At 43.1% G+C, this 22,421-nt stretch overlaps 1 protein-coding gene across 1 annotated transcript in view; it reads right to left on the minus strand.

The window, feature by feature from the left end:
* Positions 1–4,101: 4,101 nt before the first annotated feature.
* ST13 (ST13 Hsp70 interacting protein) overlaps positions 4,102–22,421 on the minus strand; it is a 100,969-nt gene continuing 82,649 nt past the window's right edge. Inside the window, exons 10-12 of the mRNA XM_089684861.1 lie at positions 8,896–8,947; positions 7,329–7,408; positions 4,102–4,492 (exon numbers count right to left, since the gene is read on the minus strand). Coding sequence (XP_089540987.1) covers positions 4,364–4,492; positions 7,329–7,408; positions 8,896–8,947 — 261 coding nt within the window. The 3' untranslated portion in view covers positions 4,102–4,363. The remainder of the gene's footprint in view (positions 4,493–7,328; positions 7,409–8,895; positions 8,948–22,421) is intronic.

Below are 22,421 nucleotides of genomic sequence, written 5' to 3' on the forward strand. Positions count from 1 at the left end.
CTTGCAGTCGTGCGTGGGAGGAGGAGACCAGGGAGCAAGATAGAAGGAGGTCCTGTGAAGAGCGAAGGGTACGGGTAGGGTGGTACCTGGGAATCAGGTCGGTGAGGTAGTTAGGGGCAGTGTTGTGAATGGCCTTATAGGTCAGGGTGAGCAATTTAAATTTAATGCGTTGGGCAATGGGGAGCCAGTGGAGGGAGAGGCAGAGGGGGGTGGCAGAGGTGGAGCGGCTGGTGAGGTGGATGAGTCTGGCCGCTGAGTTCAGGATGGTCTGAAGCGGGGAGAGCCTGCACTGGGGTAGGCCGGTGAGGAGGGAGTTGCAGTAGTCCAGGCGTGAGATAATCAGGGAGTGTACTAGTAGTTTAGTGGTGTCTGGGGTAAGGAAGGAGCGTATCTTGGCGATATTGCGGAGGTGGAGTCTGCATGTGTTTGTGAGAGATTTGATATGAGGTTGAAAGGAAAGGTTTGAGTCCAGAATGACGCCAAGGACCCTGGCTTGCTGGGCGGGATTGATGGTGGTGTTGTTGGTAGTGATGGAAAGGATGGGGGGGGGGGGGGCGCGGGCTGGGGGGAAGATGAGAAGCTCGGTTTTGGAGAGGTTGAGTTTGAGGAAATGGAGCGACATCCAGTCAGAGATGTCGTTTAGGAGGTGAGTGATGCGGGCGGAGAATGTGGGGGTGAGGTGAGGGGTGGATAGGTAGATTTGAGTATCATCGGCATAGAGGTGGTAATTGAAGCCGTGGGAGTGTATGAGTTTGCCAAGGGAGGAGGTGTAGATGGAGAAGAGAAGGGGTCCAAGGACAGAGCCCTGGGGGACCCCAACAGAGAGGGGGAGTGAGGAGGAGGTGGCACCGTTGTAGGAAACGCTGAAGGAGCGTTGGGATAGATAGGACGAGAACCAGGAGAGAGCGGTGTCTCTGATGCCAAGGGAGAGTAGTTTATTAAGGAGGAGGGGGTGGTCGACTGTGTCAAAGGCCGCGGAGAGGTCTAGGAGGAGGAGGACAGAGTAGTCGCCTTTGGCTTTTAGTAGATCGTTGGTGATTTTGAGGAGGGCAGTTTCGGTGGATTGTAGGGGACGGAAGCCGGACTGTAGTGGGTCAAGGAGGTTGCTGTCAGTCAGGTGGGCGCTTAGGCGATCGAAGACCAAGCGCTCAAGGAGCTTGGAAGTGAGTGGCAGCAGGGAAATTGGTCTGAGGTTGTTGAGGTCAGTGGGGTCCAGGGAGGGCTTTTTGAGTATGGGGGTGATGTGCGCATGTTTTAGGGGGGAGGGGAAGACGCCAGTAGAGAGGGAGAGATTAAAGATGTGGGTAAGGGAGCGGATGAGGGAAGAGGGGGGTGACCGGAGGAGTTGAGAGGGCATAGGGTCCAGGGGGCAGGTAGTGAGGCGGGCTTCTGAGAAGACTCTGCTGACTTCCTCAGTGGTAGTAGGGCTGAAGGAGTGCAGTGATGGGGGGGTTACGGTAGGCAGGGCCTTGGGTGTGGTGGGGGGCAGTGCCGTTGCGAGGTCAGAGGAGGGGAGAGATGAGGGGGTGATGGAAGGGGGGAGGCTAGATGGGGAGGTAGATTGCAAGTTGACTATGTCCTTGCGGATTGCGTCAATCTTGTTGTGGAGATGAGTGGCAATTTCGTGGGCGGTGAGTGAGGTACTAAGTGGAGGAGGGGGGGGAGAGAGCAGGGAGTTGAAGGTGGAGAAGAGTCGGCGAGGGCAGGTGGAGAGGGTGTTAATCAGGTTAACAAAGTAGGCCTGCTTGGCGGCGTGGAGGGAGGAGGTGTAGGTGAGGAAGGCAGATTTGTAGAGGGAGAATGCATGAGGGGACCTGGTTTTGCGCCATAGTCTCTCCAGCGCACGGCTGCGACGTTTGAGGCATTTAGTGTGGTCGTTCTGCCATGGTTGGAGCGGTCTGGGTTTGATGTTGCGTGTGGTTAGGGGTGCCAGAGAGTCTAGGGTAGCTGATAGTGAGTCGTTGTACGTGTTAGTGGCTAGGTCAGGACATGACAGTGGAAGGATGCTGTCGTGTAAGCGGTCGGCAGCCGAGTGGAGGGGGGCTGGGTGTAGGTTGCGGCTGGTGATGGTTTGGCGCACTGGGGGGGGGGGGGAGTTAGGGGAAGGGGAGGTGGAGAACGTGAGGAGGTGGTGGTCGGAGAGAGGGAAGGGGGTGTTAGTGAAGTGGTTAAGGGTACAGAGGTGGGAGAAGACGAGGTCCAGGGTGTTCCCATTGATGTGGGTGGAGGATTGAGTGTATTGTGTGAGTGTGAAGGAGGAGGTTAGGTGGAGGAGTTGGGAGGTAGCTGGGGTGTTGTCATTGATGGGGATGTTGAAGTCCCCGAGGATGATGGTCGGTAGCTCTGAGGAGAGGAAGAAGGGAAGCCAGGCGGCGAAGTCATCCAGGAAGCGGGCTATGGATCCGGGGGGCCTGTAGATCACTGCGATCCTTAGGGGGGTGGGTGAGAAGAGCCGGATGCAGTGAGCCTCGAAGGAGGAGAAGGTTAGGGAGGGGGGGTTAGGGAGGACCTGACATAAATGCGATGGGAATTTTATACTGCTTTATGATTTAATGTTTACTGTTAAGGACAGCATCCACTGATGAGATGGGCCACTCTTCTTGGCTGCATAATGGCAACCTTTATATTCATTTTTGTCATCTCCAGTAGTCATTATTGAAGGAGGCTTTATCACAAAATTTATACATATACTGTAAATCAGAGGTCTCTAATCTTTCCAAACAAAGGGCCAGTTTACTGTCCTTTAGACTTTAGAAGGGCTGGACTGTGGCCATTGGAAGTGGAAAATGCCGACATCAGTGGGAGTAAACAATGCCCCATCTTTTATGTCTGTAAAAGGAATTGAGCCCCCTCGTTGGTGTCATTGGGTGCGAAGAATCATGCCCCATCATTGGTATAATTGGGAGGAACTGTGCCCCATCATTGCTGTCATTGGAAGGAACTGTGCCCCATCGTTAATGTCATTGGGAGGAATTGTGCCCCTTCATTGGTTTCAGTGAAGGGGATTATGCCCCATTGTTGGTGTCTGAGGATGAAATATTGCCCCAAGGGCTAGATAAAAGCAAGCAAAGGGCTGCATCTGGCCCCCGGGCCACAGTTTGGAGACCACTGCTGTATATTGTTACCCATGTGTACTGGTAAACTTACCCGGGTTAATTACATCTTAGGTGTTGTGATAATGACATGGCAATTTATGTGAGTGACTGATCTAAGCCACAGTCGTAGCATTATCTCATTGCACACTAAAGAAAAGGAGTCTAGTGGTGCAAAACCATTTTTATCACCCTGATCTTCAGGATGTTGATAGGAAGCTTGGATTCTTTGGATGGCAATATTCACCGAACTCTGGGAGATTGGCACAATCCTCTCTGGCCTGAGGGTCTGGCATCTGTTGTTAAAAGCTTCCACTGGTATGGTAGGAATTCCCCATTGTCAAGGCTGGGTTGGAAATCCACCAAGCTAGCTAATTCCTTGCTTAGCTGGATAGAAGCATTGGGAGGTCAAGAGAGGGAGCGCGTTTGTTTAATCCAACAAGATGTTGTGTTGGAGGGGCCGTGAATGAAATTGGGCAAATGGAACAGCCTTGGAAGGGGGCCACCATGAGGCCCTGAACTATCATGGGGAATCTGGCAGAGGTTTTTCTATGACTTAAGGCCTTAGCGTAGGATCAGAGAGACCAGTTTGTTTTGGGAAAAAAAAAAAAAAAAAAGACTTTCTTTGGCTGTGTCTAGAATGAGTTCCAAGTGTTCTAACCAAAGGGAAGGTTGGAGGGTGAATGTTTGAGTGATAATTACACAACTGAAAGCCTGAGGTAACTGAATAGCCCTGGATCTGTATAGTTCCCAGTGGCTGACTACAAACATTGTATCGAGCTGCATACAGGATCATTAAAAAGGACAAGATCATGTAAACAGAGGGATTTTTTTTAGACCAACAATAACAAATACAATAGATCTTATCTTAGATCAAATCTGAATTCACTTAAATACTGAACCCTCACTTGTTAATTTAGGACTGCATAATCCATTTGATCTGGAATCTGTTCTGAAAAAAACAAATAGTAATAGTACAGTCTGTACACAAGCCATTAACACTGCAGCATAATTTGCAGATTGGTATATTTTATTGCATCTCAAATATTGCTGACAGAAATAACATTCTTATAGTAAACCCATCAGGAAATAAAAAAAAATACAAGTATGCCATTGTTTTTCAATCACATTAACTGTTCATTGTGCCAATTGATACACTTTGTATTTTAGTTTTGTAAGCATTGTAAGATGGAAAAAAATCACCATGTGTACATAAAAAGTCCAAGAGGTCTTCTTTCTTCACTGCTGTGTCTCTGAGGTGTTCTTACACCCTATGCACTGCCTCCAAATTTGCTGGATAGTTTGCTGATCAGATTCATCACTTTTGGGTTGGTGTTATACTTTGATATGTTAGCTGGATTTTGAGCTACATCTTGAAATGCAGCCATGACTTCAGGATCCTATGTGGGATAAAGAAATACCCATTATAAGTATAGGCTATTAATGCATGTAATGTGAGCATTAAAGGGTTAGTTCACTTTTACATAAGCTTTCCAACAATACCTATTCCAGCTTCTTTGGTATATTAACCACTTGAGTCTCAGCATCTTTAACCTACTATATTGCCAAAAATATGGCGATACCCCTCCAAATCACCTACACTTGGTACGCTTCTTTACCCAAGTTATTTTAGCTCTAAAACAAAATCATCTACCTGGCTTTCCTGCACGGGCTCTTATGCCTGTGGTGTTAAAACATGCAGATATTGCTCATTTAATCTACGTACCAAGAGTTTTGATTCCCCAATACCGGTGAATCTTTTATGATTAGAACTTTTATATATTGTGGGACCACCTATGTGGTGTATCTCATATGCAGTACATCATGTCGCCTGCAGTATGTGGGATGCACTATAAGCGGACTTAGAACCTGCATTGGAGAACATTTTTGTGACTCCATTAACCCACAAGCAAAACAAATTTCTAATGTCTCACGACATTTTAAAGAAGTTCATGGAGGAGATGTTACTTTTTTCATTTTTGTGGCATTGAGAGAGTTTATGTGTCAGCAAGAGGGGGAATAGGCATCGTAAATTATTACAGAGAGAAGCATGGTGGATTCACAGGTTGCAGACCAGATCACCTTTGGGGTTAAACCTCAGAAGGGATGTCGATCTGCATCTGGGTTGATCTCCCACTTTATTCGCTCCAGAGGTCTTCAGACATATATGCAAAGTATTACTTTTATAACTTCCAAATGCCAGTATGTGTTAGCTTTGATTTGATATATTTTCGTATGTTTTTCTCTGTGGTTATAAATGTGTTTATTGTGAGTTATGTTCACTGGGTGTGTTATATTCATAGTGGTGCACGTTAGCTCAGGTGACGTCACTGCCCTTCCCCTCCGTCACCACGTATCGGATCATCATTACGTCGAGTACTGACAGAGTGTGTCAACACTCCTGCGAGGCTGATCATTACCGCACTCTGCGGCTTAAATTTCAATACATGCGTGCTTATTTTTGAAACAATGTGAGTGCAATATGGGAGCACATTAAAGAGTGTTTATATATACCTTGGATAAGGCACCATATCTTTTATTCTTTTCTCCTATGGGTCATATGAGGATACATTGAGCATTGGAGTGAGGAGAGGCTCTAGGAGGGAGAAATCCTTATGCCTGTATAGGCTCAGAAGACAATCCGTAGGTTTCCATCCACACCACCATAAGCAGCTTGAGAGGAGAGTATATTACCAGCATCTTCTCCCTGCTGAACTTCAAAAACTTTTTTGCACATTTTCCTTTTTTGCACATTTTTGCTGGTGAACTTTATAAATTTATATATATTTAAATTTTTTTTTAAATTTATTATATATATATATATATATATATATATATATATATATATATATATAAAATTTATTTTTTTCTTTGCACTATTTGCACATTGGACTTTATGAATTTATTTATTTCTAATGAGATATTTATAATCATTTTTTGTTTTACACATTTGCACAGTGAACTTTATGAATTTATTTATTTATTTTTAATGAGATATTTATATTGTAAAATTATCACTATTGGATTTAATCACACATTTTTTATTTTTTACTAAACACTGTGGTAATATAATTTGATTAATTTTGGTAATGCAGTTGATAAGTTGATATTGTCACAGTATATATTAATTAGTGGCATTTTTTAAGTATATAGTATCGGCACGGTAATATCAGAGCGCGGTAAATTATTCATTATTTTATGAATCAAAGTCTTGACCTGCTGTTACCTAGTCTCTGCTAGATTTTTCAAGTCCATCCCAAATTATTTGCCAATCTGTTTTCAAGGGTGTGTGGATAGTGGCACACACATATGTGGCCCTGCCCAATAGCTAACCAGTTACTCAATTTACACCCTCCAAACTTAACTAGCATTACATTTAATCTGCTTCTCCATATAACTATGGCCGCCAAACAAATCATAACGAAGGCTTAGAAGCCTAACTCCTTTGTTATAATCAAGACCAAGCACAGAATTATTAAGGCTATGATTCATGTCAAAATTGATGCAGTCCTCCAGTTTAGGGTCGAAAATTGCACAAAGTTGTGGCAGCCCTGGATCTATCATTTTTTTACCACCCCTCTTTTCCATCTTTACTGCTTCCCTAGCATTTTGCTTTAGCTTTGCTTAGCATTCTTCTTGCCCTCTCTAGAGCCTGCCCCCCCTGGACCTCCCTTTTCTCTTTTTTCTATCCACCTAGACTTGGTCTCTCTGAAGCTTTCATTTTATAGGCTTGGTGGATTCTCATCGCCCAGTAGGGAACACAGCTTGGCATGCACAGTTAGCCTGTTGTTCTGTGACACCACCCCTTTTTTCCCTCTTGCTTCCTCTGCTTTGTTGTCTTAGTGTTCTGCGTGACAGCTAACCTGTTTCCCTTTTTTATTTGATTGATGTCAATGATAATGCCTTAATACATGATGGTCCTGTGCTCCGAGACTTCATATTACCACTTTTTGTATTCTGAGACCCATGTCTTATACTGAATTAATAAAAATATTGAACAAGAATAAATTGCCACAGGTGCAAGATATGCTAAATATGACATTACCACCATAGCAAATATCAGTTTTGGTTGGCCAGACCCTTTAAACACTAAATTGCTTCTAAGGGGTATTAATCTGTAAAGCAGAAATTCAACAAAAAGATCACACCTGGCAACCAAATTCTAAGACAGCAGGCTAGGAAACATGTTTATGTAACAAAATACCCTGTGGGTGGAGAACTAATTAGTATTTATACCTGCATTGCAGCCAAAACTTCTGGGTCAGAGAGAATTTCACTGACACCTGGCATCCCAGTAAAGCCACCAGGAAATCCCCCTAAAAAAACGCAGTATTAGTTTACACTGAAAACACTAAGAGACAATACTGTTATTATAAACCAAAAAAAATAGCTTTAAAAAGCAAAATATTTCAAATTTTGACTCATCAGTCCAGACCAGCTGCTGCTATTTTTCTGCACTCCAGTTTCTATGTTTTCAAACATAAGTAATGGAAACAAGGCTAAGCGACTGAACTACGCACAAAAACAGGAACTGGGATGCAGAAAAATGACAGCAGGTGCTCTGGACTGATGAGTTAAGATTTGAGGTATTTGGCTGTAGCAAACAGCAGTTTGTTTGCAAAGGGCTGGAGAGTGGTACAACAATGGGTGTCTGCAGGAAACGTGGAGGTTCCCAAGTTTGGTGCTGCATTTCTGCAAATAGAGTTGGAGATGTGATCAGGATTAATGGTGTCCTCGATGCTGAGAAATACAGGCAGATACTTATCAGTCATGCCATATCATGTGGGAGGCCTGTGATTGGCCCCAAATGTATTCTGCAGAAGACACCCACCCCAAACATACAGCCAAGTCATTAAGAACTATTTTCAGCGTAAAGAAGAACAAGGAGTCCTGGAAGTGACGGTTTGGCCCCCCCCAGTCCCCTGATTTCAACATCATGGAGTCTGTCAGGGATTACATGAAGAGACAGAATGATCTGAGGCAGCCTACATCCACAGAAGAACTGAGGTTAGTTGTCCAAGATGTTTAGAACAACCTACCTGCTGAGTTCCTTCAAAAACTGTGTGCAAGTGTACCTAGAAGAATTGATACTGTTTTGAAGGCAAAGGGTGGTCACACCAAATATTGATTTGATATGGATTTTTCTTCTATTTACTTTTATTTTGTTAATTGCTAAAAATAAATGAATAACACTTCTATTTCTGAAAGCAATCTTAAAATAATATAGGAATTCGTTTTTATTTAGTTTTTTTAAATCATACCTAGTTGGATGTAGCATTAGTCTGATGTTGTATCTGTCCCTCAAAGAAACTAAAGGTGAGAATTCAGCGATCACATGATCACTGATCGCTGAGTTCTCACAGCCATGAGTCTCCGCTGTCTGCTCTGCCGACCCCCCTGTGCTCAGTGGAGCACTGGGCTTTGCAGGGAGTGTCTAGATCAGGCTCTCTGTGGATCACTGAGAGGCTGAACCAGGTGCTGCTCCAAATTCTGGGATGGATCTGGCTTTAAAGTCGGGATCTTTTTCCAGCCTGGACTGGCTGAGTGACATCAGCTGACGGCCCGATGTCAGCTATAAATGGGTCACAGGAGTGCATAACAAACTGCACTCCTGTTACCACAGAAGTACAGCCAAAAGAGCTTTGGCTGTACTTCTCCTATAATTTACAGCATTTTATCACATCTGCCTAAGACTTGTGCACAGTACTTTATAAATGTGTGTATATGTACATACATAAATACATACTGTACGTGTGTATTTGTTCTCGATAGTAATAGGTTTTAAATCTTTAAAGGCCGGTACCTGGGAAACCTGGAAACTGGGCACCTGCTTGACGCCTGGCTTCTTCTTCTTCCTGTCGACATACAGAAAACAGAATTATTATGACTGTTTAACACACAAAAGCATGTTATAATGAGCGTCGCGGTCCAACTATTTTCATTGGTAAGTTGGCTGTGCAGTGCCGGGCAGAGCTCTGCATAGTGATGAACAGGGAGGTAAATATTTTAAATGGCAGGCTGTAGTTGACAGCTTTGTTATCATTCATAAGCCAATCAACAGGCTTCATCAAGGATCATACAGTAGCAAATAAAATCTGCAAAAATATGTCAGGTTGGCAAAGATTTAAAACAAATGGCAGGGTTCTTGAGAGTCAGAAAACTCTTAAAGTATCTAAAATGTATTACTGTAGCAACCAATTGTGAATCTTGGACGTAAAATGTTCGTCCGCAAACATTTCAGTTTGGGTGTTAGGGGTACGCCCTTGTCTTTATCTCCAGCCATGGATACACCAGATCCTAGTCTCTGCTGCAGAAGTGCAGACAGTAACTCCTGTGTAAAAGAAACTTCCTTGAAAAACACTTTAGACTATTTCTTTAATGAGCAGGTTTAAAGAAGCCTTGATCTGCACATGTCAAAGCAAGATCATGAGAATGTTTCTTACTGCAAGATTTATTTATTTACCACTTGCCTACTGGACTGGGCACTTTTACCCCCTTCATGCCCAGGCCAAGTTTCAGTTTTCAGTGCTATTGCACTTTGAATGACAATTGCGTGGTCATGCAACATTGTACCCATATGAAATGTTTAAAAATGTTTTCACACAAATAGAGCTTTCTTTTGGTGATATTTAATCATCCACTGGGGTTTTTATTTTTTGCACTATAAACAAAAAAAAAGAGCAAAAAATTTGAAAAAAAAAGTTTAACTTTTTTTCTATTATAAAATTTTTCAAACAGGTAATTTTTCTCCTTCACTGATGAGTGTGCATTAGGCTGCACTGCTGGGCACTGAGAGGCGGCACTGCTGGGCACTGATCATCAATGCCCTGATTATCAGTGAAGATCTGCTCTGACATTTGCGTGACAGCATGAAGAAAGTACTGCCAATAACCATCAACTGTATTTACTCTGTGATCTGCTATGTCATTGGACACAGCTGACCACATGGTAAAAGGCAACTGAGATTGACCTTTTCTCTAGTCATGTGATCAGCTGTGCCTGTAGGACACAGCGATCACTGACAGAGCCGGGTGCGCGCCGCTGGGGACATGTTCAGGGAGGAAATCATATGACGCCCTCCCAGAACTGGACAACCATGCTATAGCCGTCTTTCAGCTATAGCGTGCTTGTAAATTGGTTAATCAGACCGGTACACCATTGGGTATATGCCCTGCCAGGTAGAGGTTGAAGACTAAAGTCTCATTCCTACTGGTACTCCTGAGTTTAGATGTTCTTAATGCAGGAGAAGTGATCTGGGAAATATAAACAAGTTTTCCGCATTTAGATGCCCCCACTTCAACCACTTGACTCCCAGGACAAATCTGACACTTCTCACATACACGTAAAAACTGGCATTTTATTGCTAGAAAAGTACTAAGAACCCCCGAACACGATTAATGTTTTGAAAGCACAGACCATGGAGATTAAAAGGGTAGCGGTTAAAATTTTTTTACTTTCAACATTTGTATTATCTTTTATGTATCAAGAAACTTTTCATAATGAGTTACAGCACAGGCATCCTCTAGACAAAGGAATATATTCTGGCCCTTGTGGCATCATCACCTCTCCAGTGTCTATGCAACTTAAACATTATACCAAGTCTGGGATATTAACAAAGGAAATAAGTAACACTATTTGTGAATATAGCATAGATAACACACATAAGGCAGGAATCTCTCAGATGAGAGTCTTCAGAGAACTGACCACAACCCCGATATCCAGGGTTGACAGGGAAATAAAAGAAAAGTAAACGAGGAGAAGGCCAAGAAATATAGTGGTAGATTTGGACTAAGAGGTGGAGAGAAAACACACACCCCAGTAGACCTCTAGATCTTTCTTAAGATTAAAATGAAATATTGAGATATTTAGCCCAAGGTTCCCAGGTAGTTTAAAATTTCTTAACCCTGTCTTGTAGGATTCTTGCCAGGTTTTCATGCAGCATGATCCAAGAAACATTTTTCTTTGCTTGTGCTAGAGACACAGAGGGCTGATTCCAAGCTTCAGCGACTGTCATCTTGGCCCCCAACAAAATAAAGAAAATCAAGCATTGTACTTTGTTAGGCACGTACTCAACTGGTACATTAAGAAGGGCTATTTGGGGTGTTTGTGGAACCAACACTCCCGTGGACCCTTTGCAACAAAGCAAAGATACCATTGTAAAAAGGTACGGATCCTAGGACACTCCCACCATATGTCGTACACAGAACCAACCAGCTCATATCCCTGGAAACATAATGGAGAGGCTGAGGGATACATTTTAGCTAAGTGTGTTGGGACTAGGTACCATCGGGTGACAACCTTCAGACTAGCTTCCGTTAAGGCGATTGTAAAGGTTCTTTTTTTGTAAAATAACAAACATGTCTATACTTACCTACTGTGTGCAGTAGTTTTGGGTCTTCTTGGGTCCCCCGCAGGCTCTTCTGGCTCCTCCTGTCTGTCGGGTGCCCCCACAGCAAGCACCTTGCTATGAGGGCACCTGCTGCTCTGTGTATCCATTCACACACAAAGCTGTGGCTTGGCCCTCTATCTCCTCATTGGCTGACTGGCTATGATTGACAGCAGCTGGAACCATTGGCTCCCGCTTGCTATCTCAGCCAATGAAGAGGCAGAGACCCGGGACAGCCGAGGCTGTCATTCACATCGCTGGATCGCAATGAGGTTCAGGTAAGTATTGAGGGGGCTGGGGGCACTGCTGCACAGAATGCATGAAGGTAAAAAACCTGCAGTTTTTATAACCTTTTTAAAGCCGCATACCAGTAAATAATCTTGGAAAGCATTTATGCCAAAAGTCAAGGTCTTTGTTCTCTAGGAGATCCCTTTCCCAATCTAGAATATAATAGGAGGGGCGCCCAAAAGTAGTCCATAAATGAGAGATATGCCCTCCTGAGTCCTGTGTACACCATTTCTCATATGCGGTGACTCTATAGGGAACCTGTCCCTCTGGCCGGAAGGAACGCAGAAAGTGAGCAATCTTAAAAAATCAAAAGCGTTCCATAGAAGACATTTCAAGGGTTTCCTCACAAAATCTAAGTGTGATTGGTCCCCTATGGGTAAAAAAAGATAGATGATAGATTCTATAGAGCCCTTTATCAAGCCACTACTGGAACCCCTTAATAGCCTGTTCTTGTGGAAATAGCGGGTTATTAAAAATATGTGCTAAGGGAGTAAACGAGATTAAAGTGGGATTATGCCATAGCCTGTCCCACAATGCAAAGGAGTGTGAAAGGGTAGGCACCAGTATAGAGGGTTGTCTCCTAGGAGGGCACCAGAACAAATAGTCCAGGGTATAGCCTGCCTCCCCATCTGGACCCAATCAGGTTTAGAAAAACGGGAGTAAACAACAGAAATCTGAGTCTGCTGTGTGGCTTGGTAATATACAGACAGGCTGGGTAGCCATAGCCCCCATTTAGTTTCGGGTTTAAACAAAATCGGTTTAGAAAATTGGTGTCATTCCTAACCCCACACATACAGTACCTAATAATTTTAGATCGGAATTTATTTAGAATTGAGTGAGCAATTGGAATCGGGAGGGAGCGGGAAAAAAAAATAATAAAGGAGGCAGAGTAATAATGTCATTTTAAAAGTATGGATCCTGCCCAGTCAGGAAATGAGCCTTCAGTTTCTTGAGTAAGGGTGGATAATTGTAGGTGTATAGTGAGTTAATATTAGCAGTAAGTTGAATTCCCAAATATGGGATATTGGTCTCGTTCCAAATGAAAGGAAATCACCTCTAAAATGATCAAGCAGTACAGAGGGGACCATCACATTTAGTGCCATATATTTGGATGTGTTTATTTCTAGCCACGAGACCGCCCAAAACTCCTGAAGTAATCTTAGAATATTGGGCATGGAAATGAATGGAGATGTGATAAAGTGGAGAAGATCATTTGCAAACAAGGCACACTTGTGCTCCTGTGCGCCAGACTGCACCCTATGACTGTCTAGGTCGGTCTAGATGGCCATGGTCAATGATCACAATTAGGGACAGAGGGCAACCCTGTCTTTTGCCCCATGCAATTGATATCAGTCTAGATATATAGCTCTGGAGTCGCACTTGAGCCTGTGTCTGCATGAGTAGGGTGTCTTCATGACTCCCAAAAAACAAGGGCGAAAGCCCCATTTGGTTAGTATTCTAAAGAGATATGGCTAGGAGAGCGTGTCAGATGCTTTTTGCAGGTCAATAGACAATAGAAAACCCTCCTGAGTACCACCTGCCCATCCAGGCTGAAGCAGAGATACAATGTCTACCACCCTCCAGATATGATCAGGGTCTTCTCTGCCCAGAATGAATCCAATCTGGTCCTTTTGAATATATAAACTAACAAAAGAGGACAGTCAATTCGCTAAAATTTTGGTCATGAATTTCAGATCATTGTTGAAATATAATTACCCAATTCCCCTTTGAGGGTTTTGGTATCACTGTGATGAATGCTGTGTTCAAATTACAGCGGGTCCCCGTCTCACAATGTATTACAGAGTATGGCCAGATATGGGGCCTGTCGTGCAGCAAACTTCTTATAGTAGAAGGCAGAGAAACCATCCGGGCCAGATGCAGATCCCCTCTTTGCCTGCTTGATCACTCCCAGCACCTTCTCAGTGGAGATCAGGGTTTCTAACCTATTTTGATGTGCTACCTTCAGTTTTGGAATAGGTAACCCCTCAAAAATGGCATCCACCCTCTCTGAGTCTGCCGTTCTGCCTGACTAGTAGAGCTGAAAATAGAAGGCATGGAATGCTTCCATGATTTTATGTGGATAGTTGTTGCAATTTTTATGTCGACAATTGCGCAACCATTTTTTAATTTTAGTGTGCGCACACACACTATAATACCCTATTTTGTGGTAAAATATAAAAGATGTTATGCTGAATAAATAGATACCCAACATGTAATGCTTTGCCCATGACAAAAAACTATGGTACCTAAAAATCTCCATAGGTGACACTTTAAAAGCCTTTACAGATTATCAGTTTAGAGTTACACAGGAGGTCTGGTGCAAGAATTATTGCTCTCACTCTGACATTTGCAGTGATACCTCACGTGTCGTGTGATCATCATTTACATATGAGTGTGGGACCTTGCTTCAGAATTTGTGCAAAGCAGGATTAGAAGTGATCATAAAACAGAGACCTGGGACCTGTATACTTTCGCAAACTCCAAGAAAAGGGCCTCCTTAACTGTTCATTAAGAGACCTAGGGCAGAAGGAAGTCACTGAGATGTCCCAAAAGAGTCCAACTGAGGGGTGGGAAATACAGCAAACAACACACTAACATGCCCACAAACAACAGGGGGAAGCAAAGGACTACTTGTGACTCAAAGAGCTGCCCAAAGGACTTCATGCCTGAAGCTTTCATTGGGGAGGCCTGAACACCCACCTGGTAATGGTAAGAGAACGTGTGAACCGAAGACCAGGTGGAAGCCTTGCCATCTGGGAAAACAGATACCTGATACGGAAAGTCCCTAAAAGGTATTTTTACTGATTTTGTAGCATATGCCTTGGCAGGAAAAGGTGGAACTATAACAGTAAACCAATAGGCTTGAATGATAAGATGCCCAAGTTACCTAAAAATGGTGGAACGGGAGGCAGGTTGAGTCAATCTAAAAGTAGTTATGACAGAAACTAACAACCAGTACAACATCCAAACATCTCCTTGGCATGTATTCACAGTAGAACAGACAGTTGCTAGGAAAATACTACCTTAGTGAGCAGGGAGGCCCTAGGCCTCAAGACAACTTGTCTTTGTAAAGCAGACAAAAAGGTATCTTACAGGACAAGGCTGCCAACTCAACCTGAGTAGGTTCAAAGGGTGTTTTCTGAAGGACCAAGAGAACCAGGTTAAGATTCCAGGGAGTCACAGGTGGACATATAAGTGGAACGCTATGTGAGACCCCAATATAAAGGCTTTTACAATATAATAAGAGGCATGCAGTCTGAAAAATATTTGCTAGAGCCAAGATCTGACCCTTGATAGTATTCGGAGCTGATGGCTGTTCTAGACCAGAAAATAAAGGATCTGTCCCACAGAGTATTTCCTAGGAATCAATTTCTGTTCCTATCATCATTTGAAGTAAGCTTTCCAGGTGAAATAAATTCCAAGAACCCTATCCTATAGCATCAGAGCTTCAATTGGTAAAGCCAGCAACCAAGAAGCAGGGTGGATGATTTTTGGCAAACAAAAAAAAAAGATCCAGATGGTCTGGGGGGAGCCCACAAAGACTTCCAGGAGTCTGATGAGACCAGAGGACCACACCCACCTTCACCAGTTTGGTGTGGTGAGCATCACTGGAATGCCCTCTATCAAGATCCTGCAGAGGAGACATGGGAGGAACTTTAGAGGAGAAAAGGGATAAATCAGTCTGAACAGTTCCCACAGATTCAGCAGAGCATCCACTTTATCCAATGAACTGGATAAAGATTTGTCCAGCTTGTTGCTGATTCTGTAGGCCGTGAGGTCCACATCCTGCATTTTCAATGCCTGGAATGCAGGTGCTGGACCATCAAATGTTTCCCAAATCAGAATTAAAGAGCATCCACTATAGCTGCAAGACTTCTAGTTCCTCTCTGATGACTGATATATGCCACTGCTGTGACACTGTCCAACAGAATCTGGTTTAGGTGACTGTGCAATTGAGTGGTCCAGCAATGGAGGAACAACAGAGCCACTAGTAATTTCAACATGTTAATCTGGAGACACGCTTCCTCCTGCGACCAAGTCCCCTGCACCATGAAGATGCCAAGGAATCCTCCCCAGCCTGTCACGCTGCCATCCATTGTGAGAATCTTCCAGACCAGTGGGAAGAAGGATTTTATCAAGTCAAATGCTGGATTTTTTTTAAGCATATGGCCAGGAATAACCAGGTCTTGGGCATCAAGCACACATAATTGTCCACAGAATGTGCCTTCTTGTCCTCAACAGCCAGAATAATGAGTTGCACTGATCTGTAATGGAATTGGGCAATGGGAACTGAATGGTATGAGGCTACCATCAGAGATGTCATGCAAAAGTAGAGAGGATAACGCTTGGACTGCAAGGTCTGAACCTGGTAACAAAGGGTCAAGAGTTTCTCCTGCAGAAGGAAAACCCTGGACTGAGCCGTATCTAAAAGAAGGCATACATACTCCAAGCAATGAGTCAGCTCCAATTCTGACTTCTGAAAGTTCAAACTCCAACTGAACCTTTGGAAAGTCTGAACAGTGTGGTAGACTGGCTGATTAAAAGTCTGTGTCAACTGTTTCCACAGTAGGAGGTGCAAGTATCACAGAATGTGAATGCACTGAAAGTGTAGCAAGGCTAGGACAGGATCCAGCACCTTGGTGAACCAAAGTAAACATGTTGGGAGTCAGTGATCTGGAGAGCAACTGGTGACCGATAGCCACAGTCCACACCCTTCTGGTGGTCATAAGGCAAATGAGTTTTCAGAAACAGGTTTACACTGGAAGGTAACTACCACCAGGTCAGCGCCAAGGTGAAGCTGATCTGGAAAACTGTACAGTTCTCTCGGCTCTGCAGTGAACAAAGAAACTTGACTAAAGAAATAAAAATGCCTCGATTAAAAGAAAAACAAGGGTGTTTGCTTTTCGTCAACCATTCTCCTTCCACACTAGCATAAAACTGAAACATGATGAGAGTAGATTGGTTTATACTGCCTGCTCAACATTTTTTATGCCAATGTCCAAGTCTCCTATAGGTGGCAGCATAACACCAGTGTCTCAGAATTCCTTCTAACCTGTGTTCCTAAAGTAACAATAAGGAAAATGATTTTATAGTGAGAACAAAAATCTCTCTTAATGTTCATTGGGGACATAGTAGACCACTGGGATGTCCAAAAGCAGTACCAATCTTCTGCTCCAGTGAAGTGAGCAATGATAGGGAAGGGAGGCATCTGTCCTTTAACAGAATGCATCTGAGAAATTGGCAAATTAATCCACAGTGCATTGGAGGACAGAGATCCCTTAACAGCCTTCAGGTGTGGCGAACAAAAAAAAAATCTGAACTTTGGAAAGCTGCAGTGTAGTTCAGATAGATGCTGACTGCTCTCACTACATCCAGAAAAGGAGGATGACATCAGTTTGGTCGCACTTCTATCACATGCATATGTATTCTTCGATTTTGAGTGCACAATGTACAGCTTGTATCAGAGGGTCAACAACTACTGATGAAAGAAGCTCTATCTTCTGTAAACTCTCACCAAGCAAAAAAAGGAATCTACAAATAAGAAATACACAGTGGTTAAAGCCCTTAGGGATGCAGGTAAGCCCACTCTGAATTCAACTCAGACCATATTTCAGGTAAAGGAGAGGGGGGACTTGTGGGAATCTCAATCGTCTAACACTTCAGACAGCTTGGACAGGAAATCCTTCACCAGGAGGGGTTTTTAGTGGAGAACCAGAGACACTGGTCGCAGCCACACTGGAAGGAACCAGGGGGGAATCAGAGGATGCAAAAAAAACATACAACTTAGAGGGGGTTCTACAAGTGTCACAGAGGACTGACAATCAAACTTGAAGGTGCAGAGGGAAAAAGAAAAAGTAAAACAGGTTGTGACAGTCTGCAAGAGTCATCAAGATCTCTTACCCTCTCATCTAGTATCAGACATCCTTGCAGAATCAAACAATGTTCTGTAAGAGTCTTAAAGAAGGTTGCAGGTGGCACTTATTTAAAGTGTTTGCAAACCCAAAATCTATTTTTCAGTATGTTTGGCATCATGATTCTCTATATACAATTTTTAAGCATTTTTGTCAATCTGTTGCAAATTTTTTTTACCTGGAGAGTCTGCCAGTAACAGCACTTCATGTGTCAGGCTGACAACGATTGGCAACTGCCTCAAAACTAGCAGAAGTGACATCAGTCTTCTGCGTTTCCTCTTTCAGTTTGTGATTAGACTGCATATAAGGTCTATAGGTAGCCCAAAAGCCAAGTGACGGAGCTAGTATTGTCAGCCTGCAAGCGTTATTACTGAAAGGTAAGAAACCTTGAAACTTATTCACAAATAATTTGTTTATTAAAACTGTATGCAGTAAGGACTGATAACAAAAATACTAAAAAATAGAATTTTTGAACTCTCTCTCTAAATCCTTTTATTGGAGTACATTGAGAGACACAGGAAGTGTTATGCGGTTAGGGTATACTGCTGCATACAGAAAGATCGGACAGTGGCAATCCAAAAAAATACAGTAGACCAGCCCAGGATTTTCCTCCTACTCCTTAGAATTGTAGCAAAAGCACTGCTCAGAGCATGATCATAAACGCAATGTGGTGGGACCTATGACCCTTAGTTAACTCTAAGAAATGGATTTTACAACGTGTATAAAAATCCTACCGTTCTCATCCTTTGAGGGACACAGAAAGCCTTTTACTGCCAGGATGTCTGAAAACAGACCAACTTAGGGGTGGGCAACACCACACAAAAAACACTAACAGTTTCACAAAAAAACAACAGAACCATGGATTGCCTGCATCACAGAATATTTCCAGAAGTACCTTTGGCTTGAAACTGTGGTCAGATGAGGCCTGAACATCCACCTGTTAAAATTTGGAGAATGTGTGAACAGAAGATCAGACTGCAGCCTTGCAAATCTGAGAAAAAATAACTTGTTGCCAAAAGGCAGTTTCAGATTTAGTGGAGTGTGCCTTTAGAGGAAAGGGTGAATCCCAGTTCTTCAGACAATGATCTTTAGGTAATTGTTTGTTTGAGCCGCTGAGAAATGGTGAAAATAGAAAATGGCTCACTCTTACAGGAACCATCCAAAATGAAAAAGGTGAATCGGTCTTTCTAAAGCAGTGGCTATGAGGTAAACACTTACAGCCAACCTACTTTCCAGTAATGGAGACCATCTCAATGAACTAGATCAGTGGTCTCCAAACTGCAACCCTTTGCTTGCCTTTATCTAGCCCTTGGGGCACTATTCCTCCCACTGACACAAGACTCTATTCCTCCCACTGACACCAACGGGGCATAATTTCTGCTACTGACAACAACAGGGCACTAATCCTCCCATTGACACCAATGATGGGGCACTATTCCTTATACTGAAACCAATAATGTGGAGGTATTTATCCTACTTACACCGACAACAGGACATAATTCCTGCAACTGACATCAACAACAGGGAACTATTTCTCCCATTGACACCAAGGATGTGGTACTACTCCTCAAACTGATACCAATAGTGGGGAGGTATTCTTCCCACTGACACCAACAATGGGTCTTTATTAATACTATGAACACAAACAGTGGGGCACTATTCCTCCCCTTGACACCAACAATGGTTCATCAATCTTCCCACTAATACTAATGGCGGGGCACTATTCCTCCCACTGATACCAAAGTTGCATTCTTTACTCCCACTGCCACCATGATTTCTACTCCCAATGGTCACATTCCGGCCCCTCAAGTCTGAAGGACAGTAAGGTGGCCCTTTGTTTACAAAGTTTGGAGACCCCTGAAGTACATGGTAGAATGATGTACTGATTAATGTGAAAGGCCAAAGCTACCTTAGATAGGGAGATCTGGACCTCAACAAGACCAAAAAGGATTGTTTAACAGAATAAAAGTGGCTAGCTCAGACGCTCGCCTTGTAGATTTGATGGCAATGGGGAATATAATCTTGTGAGTGAGAGTGGAAAACAAAATTTTTTTTGCCGTGCCAGACATCATTGAACAAATTGAAAAAATTAAGAGATGTCTCAGTCCCTCAGAACCCGGGCTTCAACTGCCATGCTGTTAAAGCCAGAAACTACGAACTGGTGGTAAATCATGCTCTTGAGACAGAATATCTCAGGAAACGCCCACACGATTACCTTCATATCGATCCTGTGAAGCAGATATTTCAGGATAGGAAAAACATACATCAGGATGCATTGATACCTCAAAGCCACCAAACCATCCAATGCTTCCACTAAAGGATCATTGTACTTGGAGACAAATCTGTTCAGTTTGTTGATAATCTGAAGGCTAGGAAGTCCACACCCAGTGTCCCCCAACTGAGGTACAGGAACACCCCTGGGTAAGGGGACCACTTTGCTGGGTTCAGGTGCTGCTGTTAACCTCTTGCATGTCTGTGGTGGGATTGACTGAAAGCAGGAAAGACGCCCCACGGTACAATATATGAGGCAGCTTCTGGTGCTTAGCCCGTTCTGCCTATTTATTGAATGAGTCTTCAGAGACAAGTTTAGAGGCTGAGGGAACACCAAGGCTCTGGACCTGAACAGCCCACTGCTAACTTTTACCAGCACATGAAGGTCTGAAAACTCTTAATGCAAAGAGCTTTAAGCTCTGACAAAGGTGCATCAGAGGATGTGTCCTCTAGGAACAACACAGTCCAGTTCTACTGCAGTGAATATTAAACTGTAGCAGTCTGGTAAGACACTAAGCAACATTAGTTGCTGGGGTAAATGTTGAGGCTTTAGGGATCTGGTATGATCCTGTCAGCAGTTATTGAGCAGATGAGTCTGTAGAAATTATAAGGGGTATACAGTTGTGTTCAAAATAATAGCAGTCAGACATCACTAACCTGATCAATCACTGTTTTTGGTAGAAATTATATTTCTACATGGCAAATAATTTACTAGCAGGTGTAGTAGAGTAATAGAAATCCAACAGACCCAACAGTCATGACATGCATGCTGCTGATTCTGTGTAATTGAATCACTAATTGAAAGGGGCATGTTCAAATAATAGCAGTGTGGAGTTCTATTAGTGAGGTCATTCATTCTTTGAAAAACAGGTGCCAATTATTGCCCTCATTTAAGGAAGGAAGGCAGCAAATGTTGTACATGCTGGTTACAGTGCATTTCTCTCTGAAATTCTGAGGAAAATGGGTCGTTCCAGACATTGTTCAGAAGAACAGCGTACCTTGATTAACCACATGCCGCCCAGCCACTGTAGAAATACGGCGGCAGGGCGGCACGGCTGGGCAAAACCACGTTTTAAAATGTGTGTTTTTAAAACAGGTAGGGGGCGCGCCGCCACCCTACCTGTCCCGCCGATCACAGCCGCGGATGTCAGTCGCCGGGTCACAGCCGGTTGTTACTGGCTATGTCCCGGCGATCGGTGGCAATCGCTGACAGAGAGCACAGCTGCAGTAGCTGTGCTTTCTGTCAGTTCCCTGACAGCTCCAGGACACGCTGATCGGGACGGAAGAGTTTCTCTCTCCCGATCAGCCGGTGTTCCCTGCAGTACACACCCCCGCCCCCTAGTAAAACACTCCCCTCACACAGTTAACCCTTTCCCTGAATAATAAACTTAACCCCTTCCTATTCAGTGCCATTAGTACAGTGTCAGTGGTTTTTTTTTTTGCACTGGTCACTGTATTGGTGTCACTGGGGATGTCAGTGACCCCAAGTCAGTACCCCCCAATGTCAAAATGTCCGCCGCAGTCTTGCAGTCCCGCCATAAGTCGCTGATCGCCGCCATAAGTCGCTGATTGCCGCCATTATTAGTATAAAAAAAAAAAACTAAAAAAAATCCCAGTTTCTTTCCCGCCAATTGTAAATGCTATAACTTTCACGTAAACCAATTTACATGTATTGTTTTTTTTTTTTTTTTTAGCAAAGACATTGCAGAATGCATTTTGGCAGAAATTTATGACTAAATTTGATTTTTAAATTTTTTTTTACTGGACATGTTTTATAGCAAAAAGTCCAAAATATTGTTTTTTTGTCCTCAAAATTGTCAGCCTTTTTTTTCATAGCGCAAAAAAATAAAAACCGCACAGGCGATCAAATACCACCGAAAGAAATCTCAATTTGTGGGAAAAAAAGGATGTAAATTTAATTTATGTACCATTTGCATGACTGCGCAATTGTCTGTTATACTAGCGCAGCGCTGTATAGCAAAAAAATGGCGTAAATTGCAGTATCTATACCATAGTTTGTAGACACTATAACTTTCACACAAAGCAATTTAATATACAATTATTGGTTTTTTTTTTTACCAAAACCATAGCAGAATACATTTTGGCCTAAATTTATAACTAACTTTGAGTTTACTATATATTTTTTATAGCTGAAAGTAAAAAAATATCGTTTTTCTTCCAAATTTTTAGCCTTTTTTTGTTTATAGCGTTAAAAATAAAAAGCGCACAGGTGATCAAATACCACCAAAAGAAAGCTCTATTTGTGTGAAAAAAAGGACGTAAATTTCGTTTGGGTACAGCATTGCATGACCGCGCAATTATCAGTTGAATTAGTGCAGCGCCGAGTAGCAAAAAAAGGCCTGGTCATTAAGGGGAGTAAATCCTCTGGAGGTCAAGTGGTTAAAAAGCTGATTGGAGAGGGGAAAACATATAAAGAAGTGCAGAAAATGATAGGCTGCTTAGCTAAAATGA

This window comes from Staurois parvus, unplaced genomic scaffold, assembly GCF_062004578.1.
Source record: "Staurois parvus isolate SC_StPar_1 unplaced genomic scaffold, SC_StPar_1.0 ptg000360l, whole genome shotgun sequence".
Classification (NCBI taxonomy): Eukaryota; Metazoa; Chordata; class Amphibia; order Anura; family Ranidae; genus Staurois; species Staurois parvus.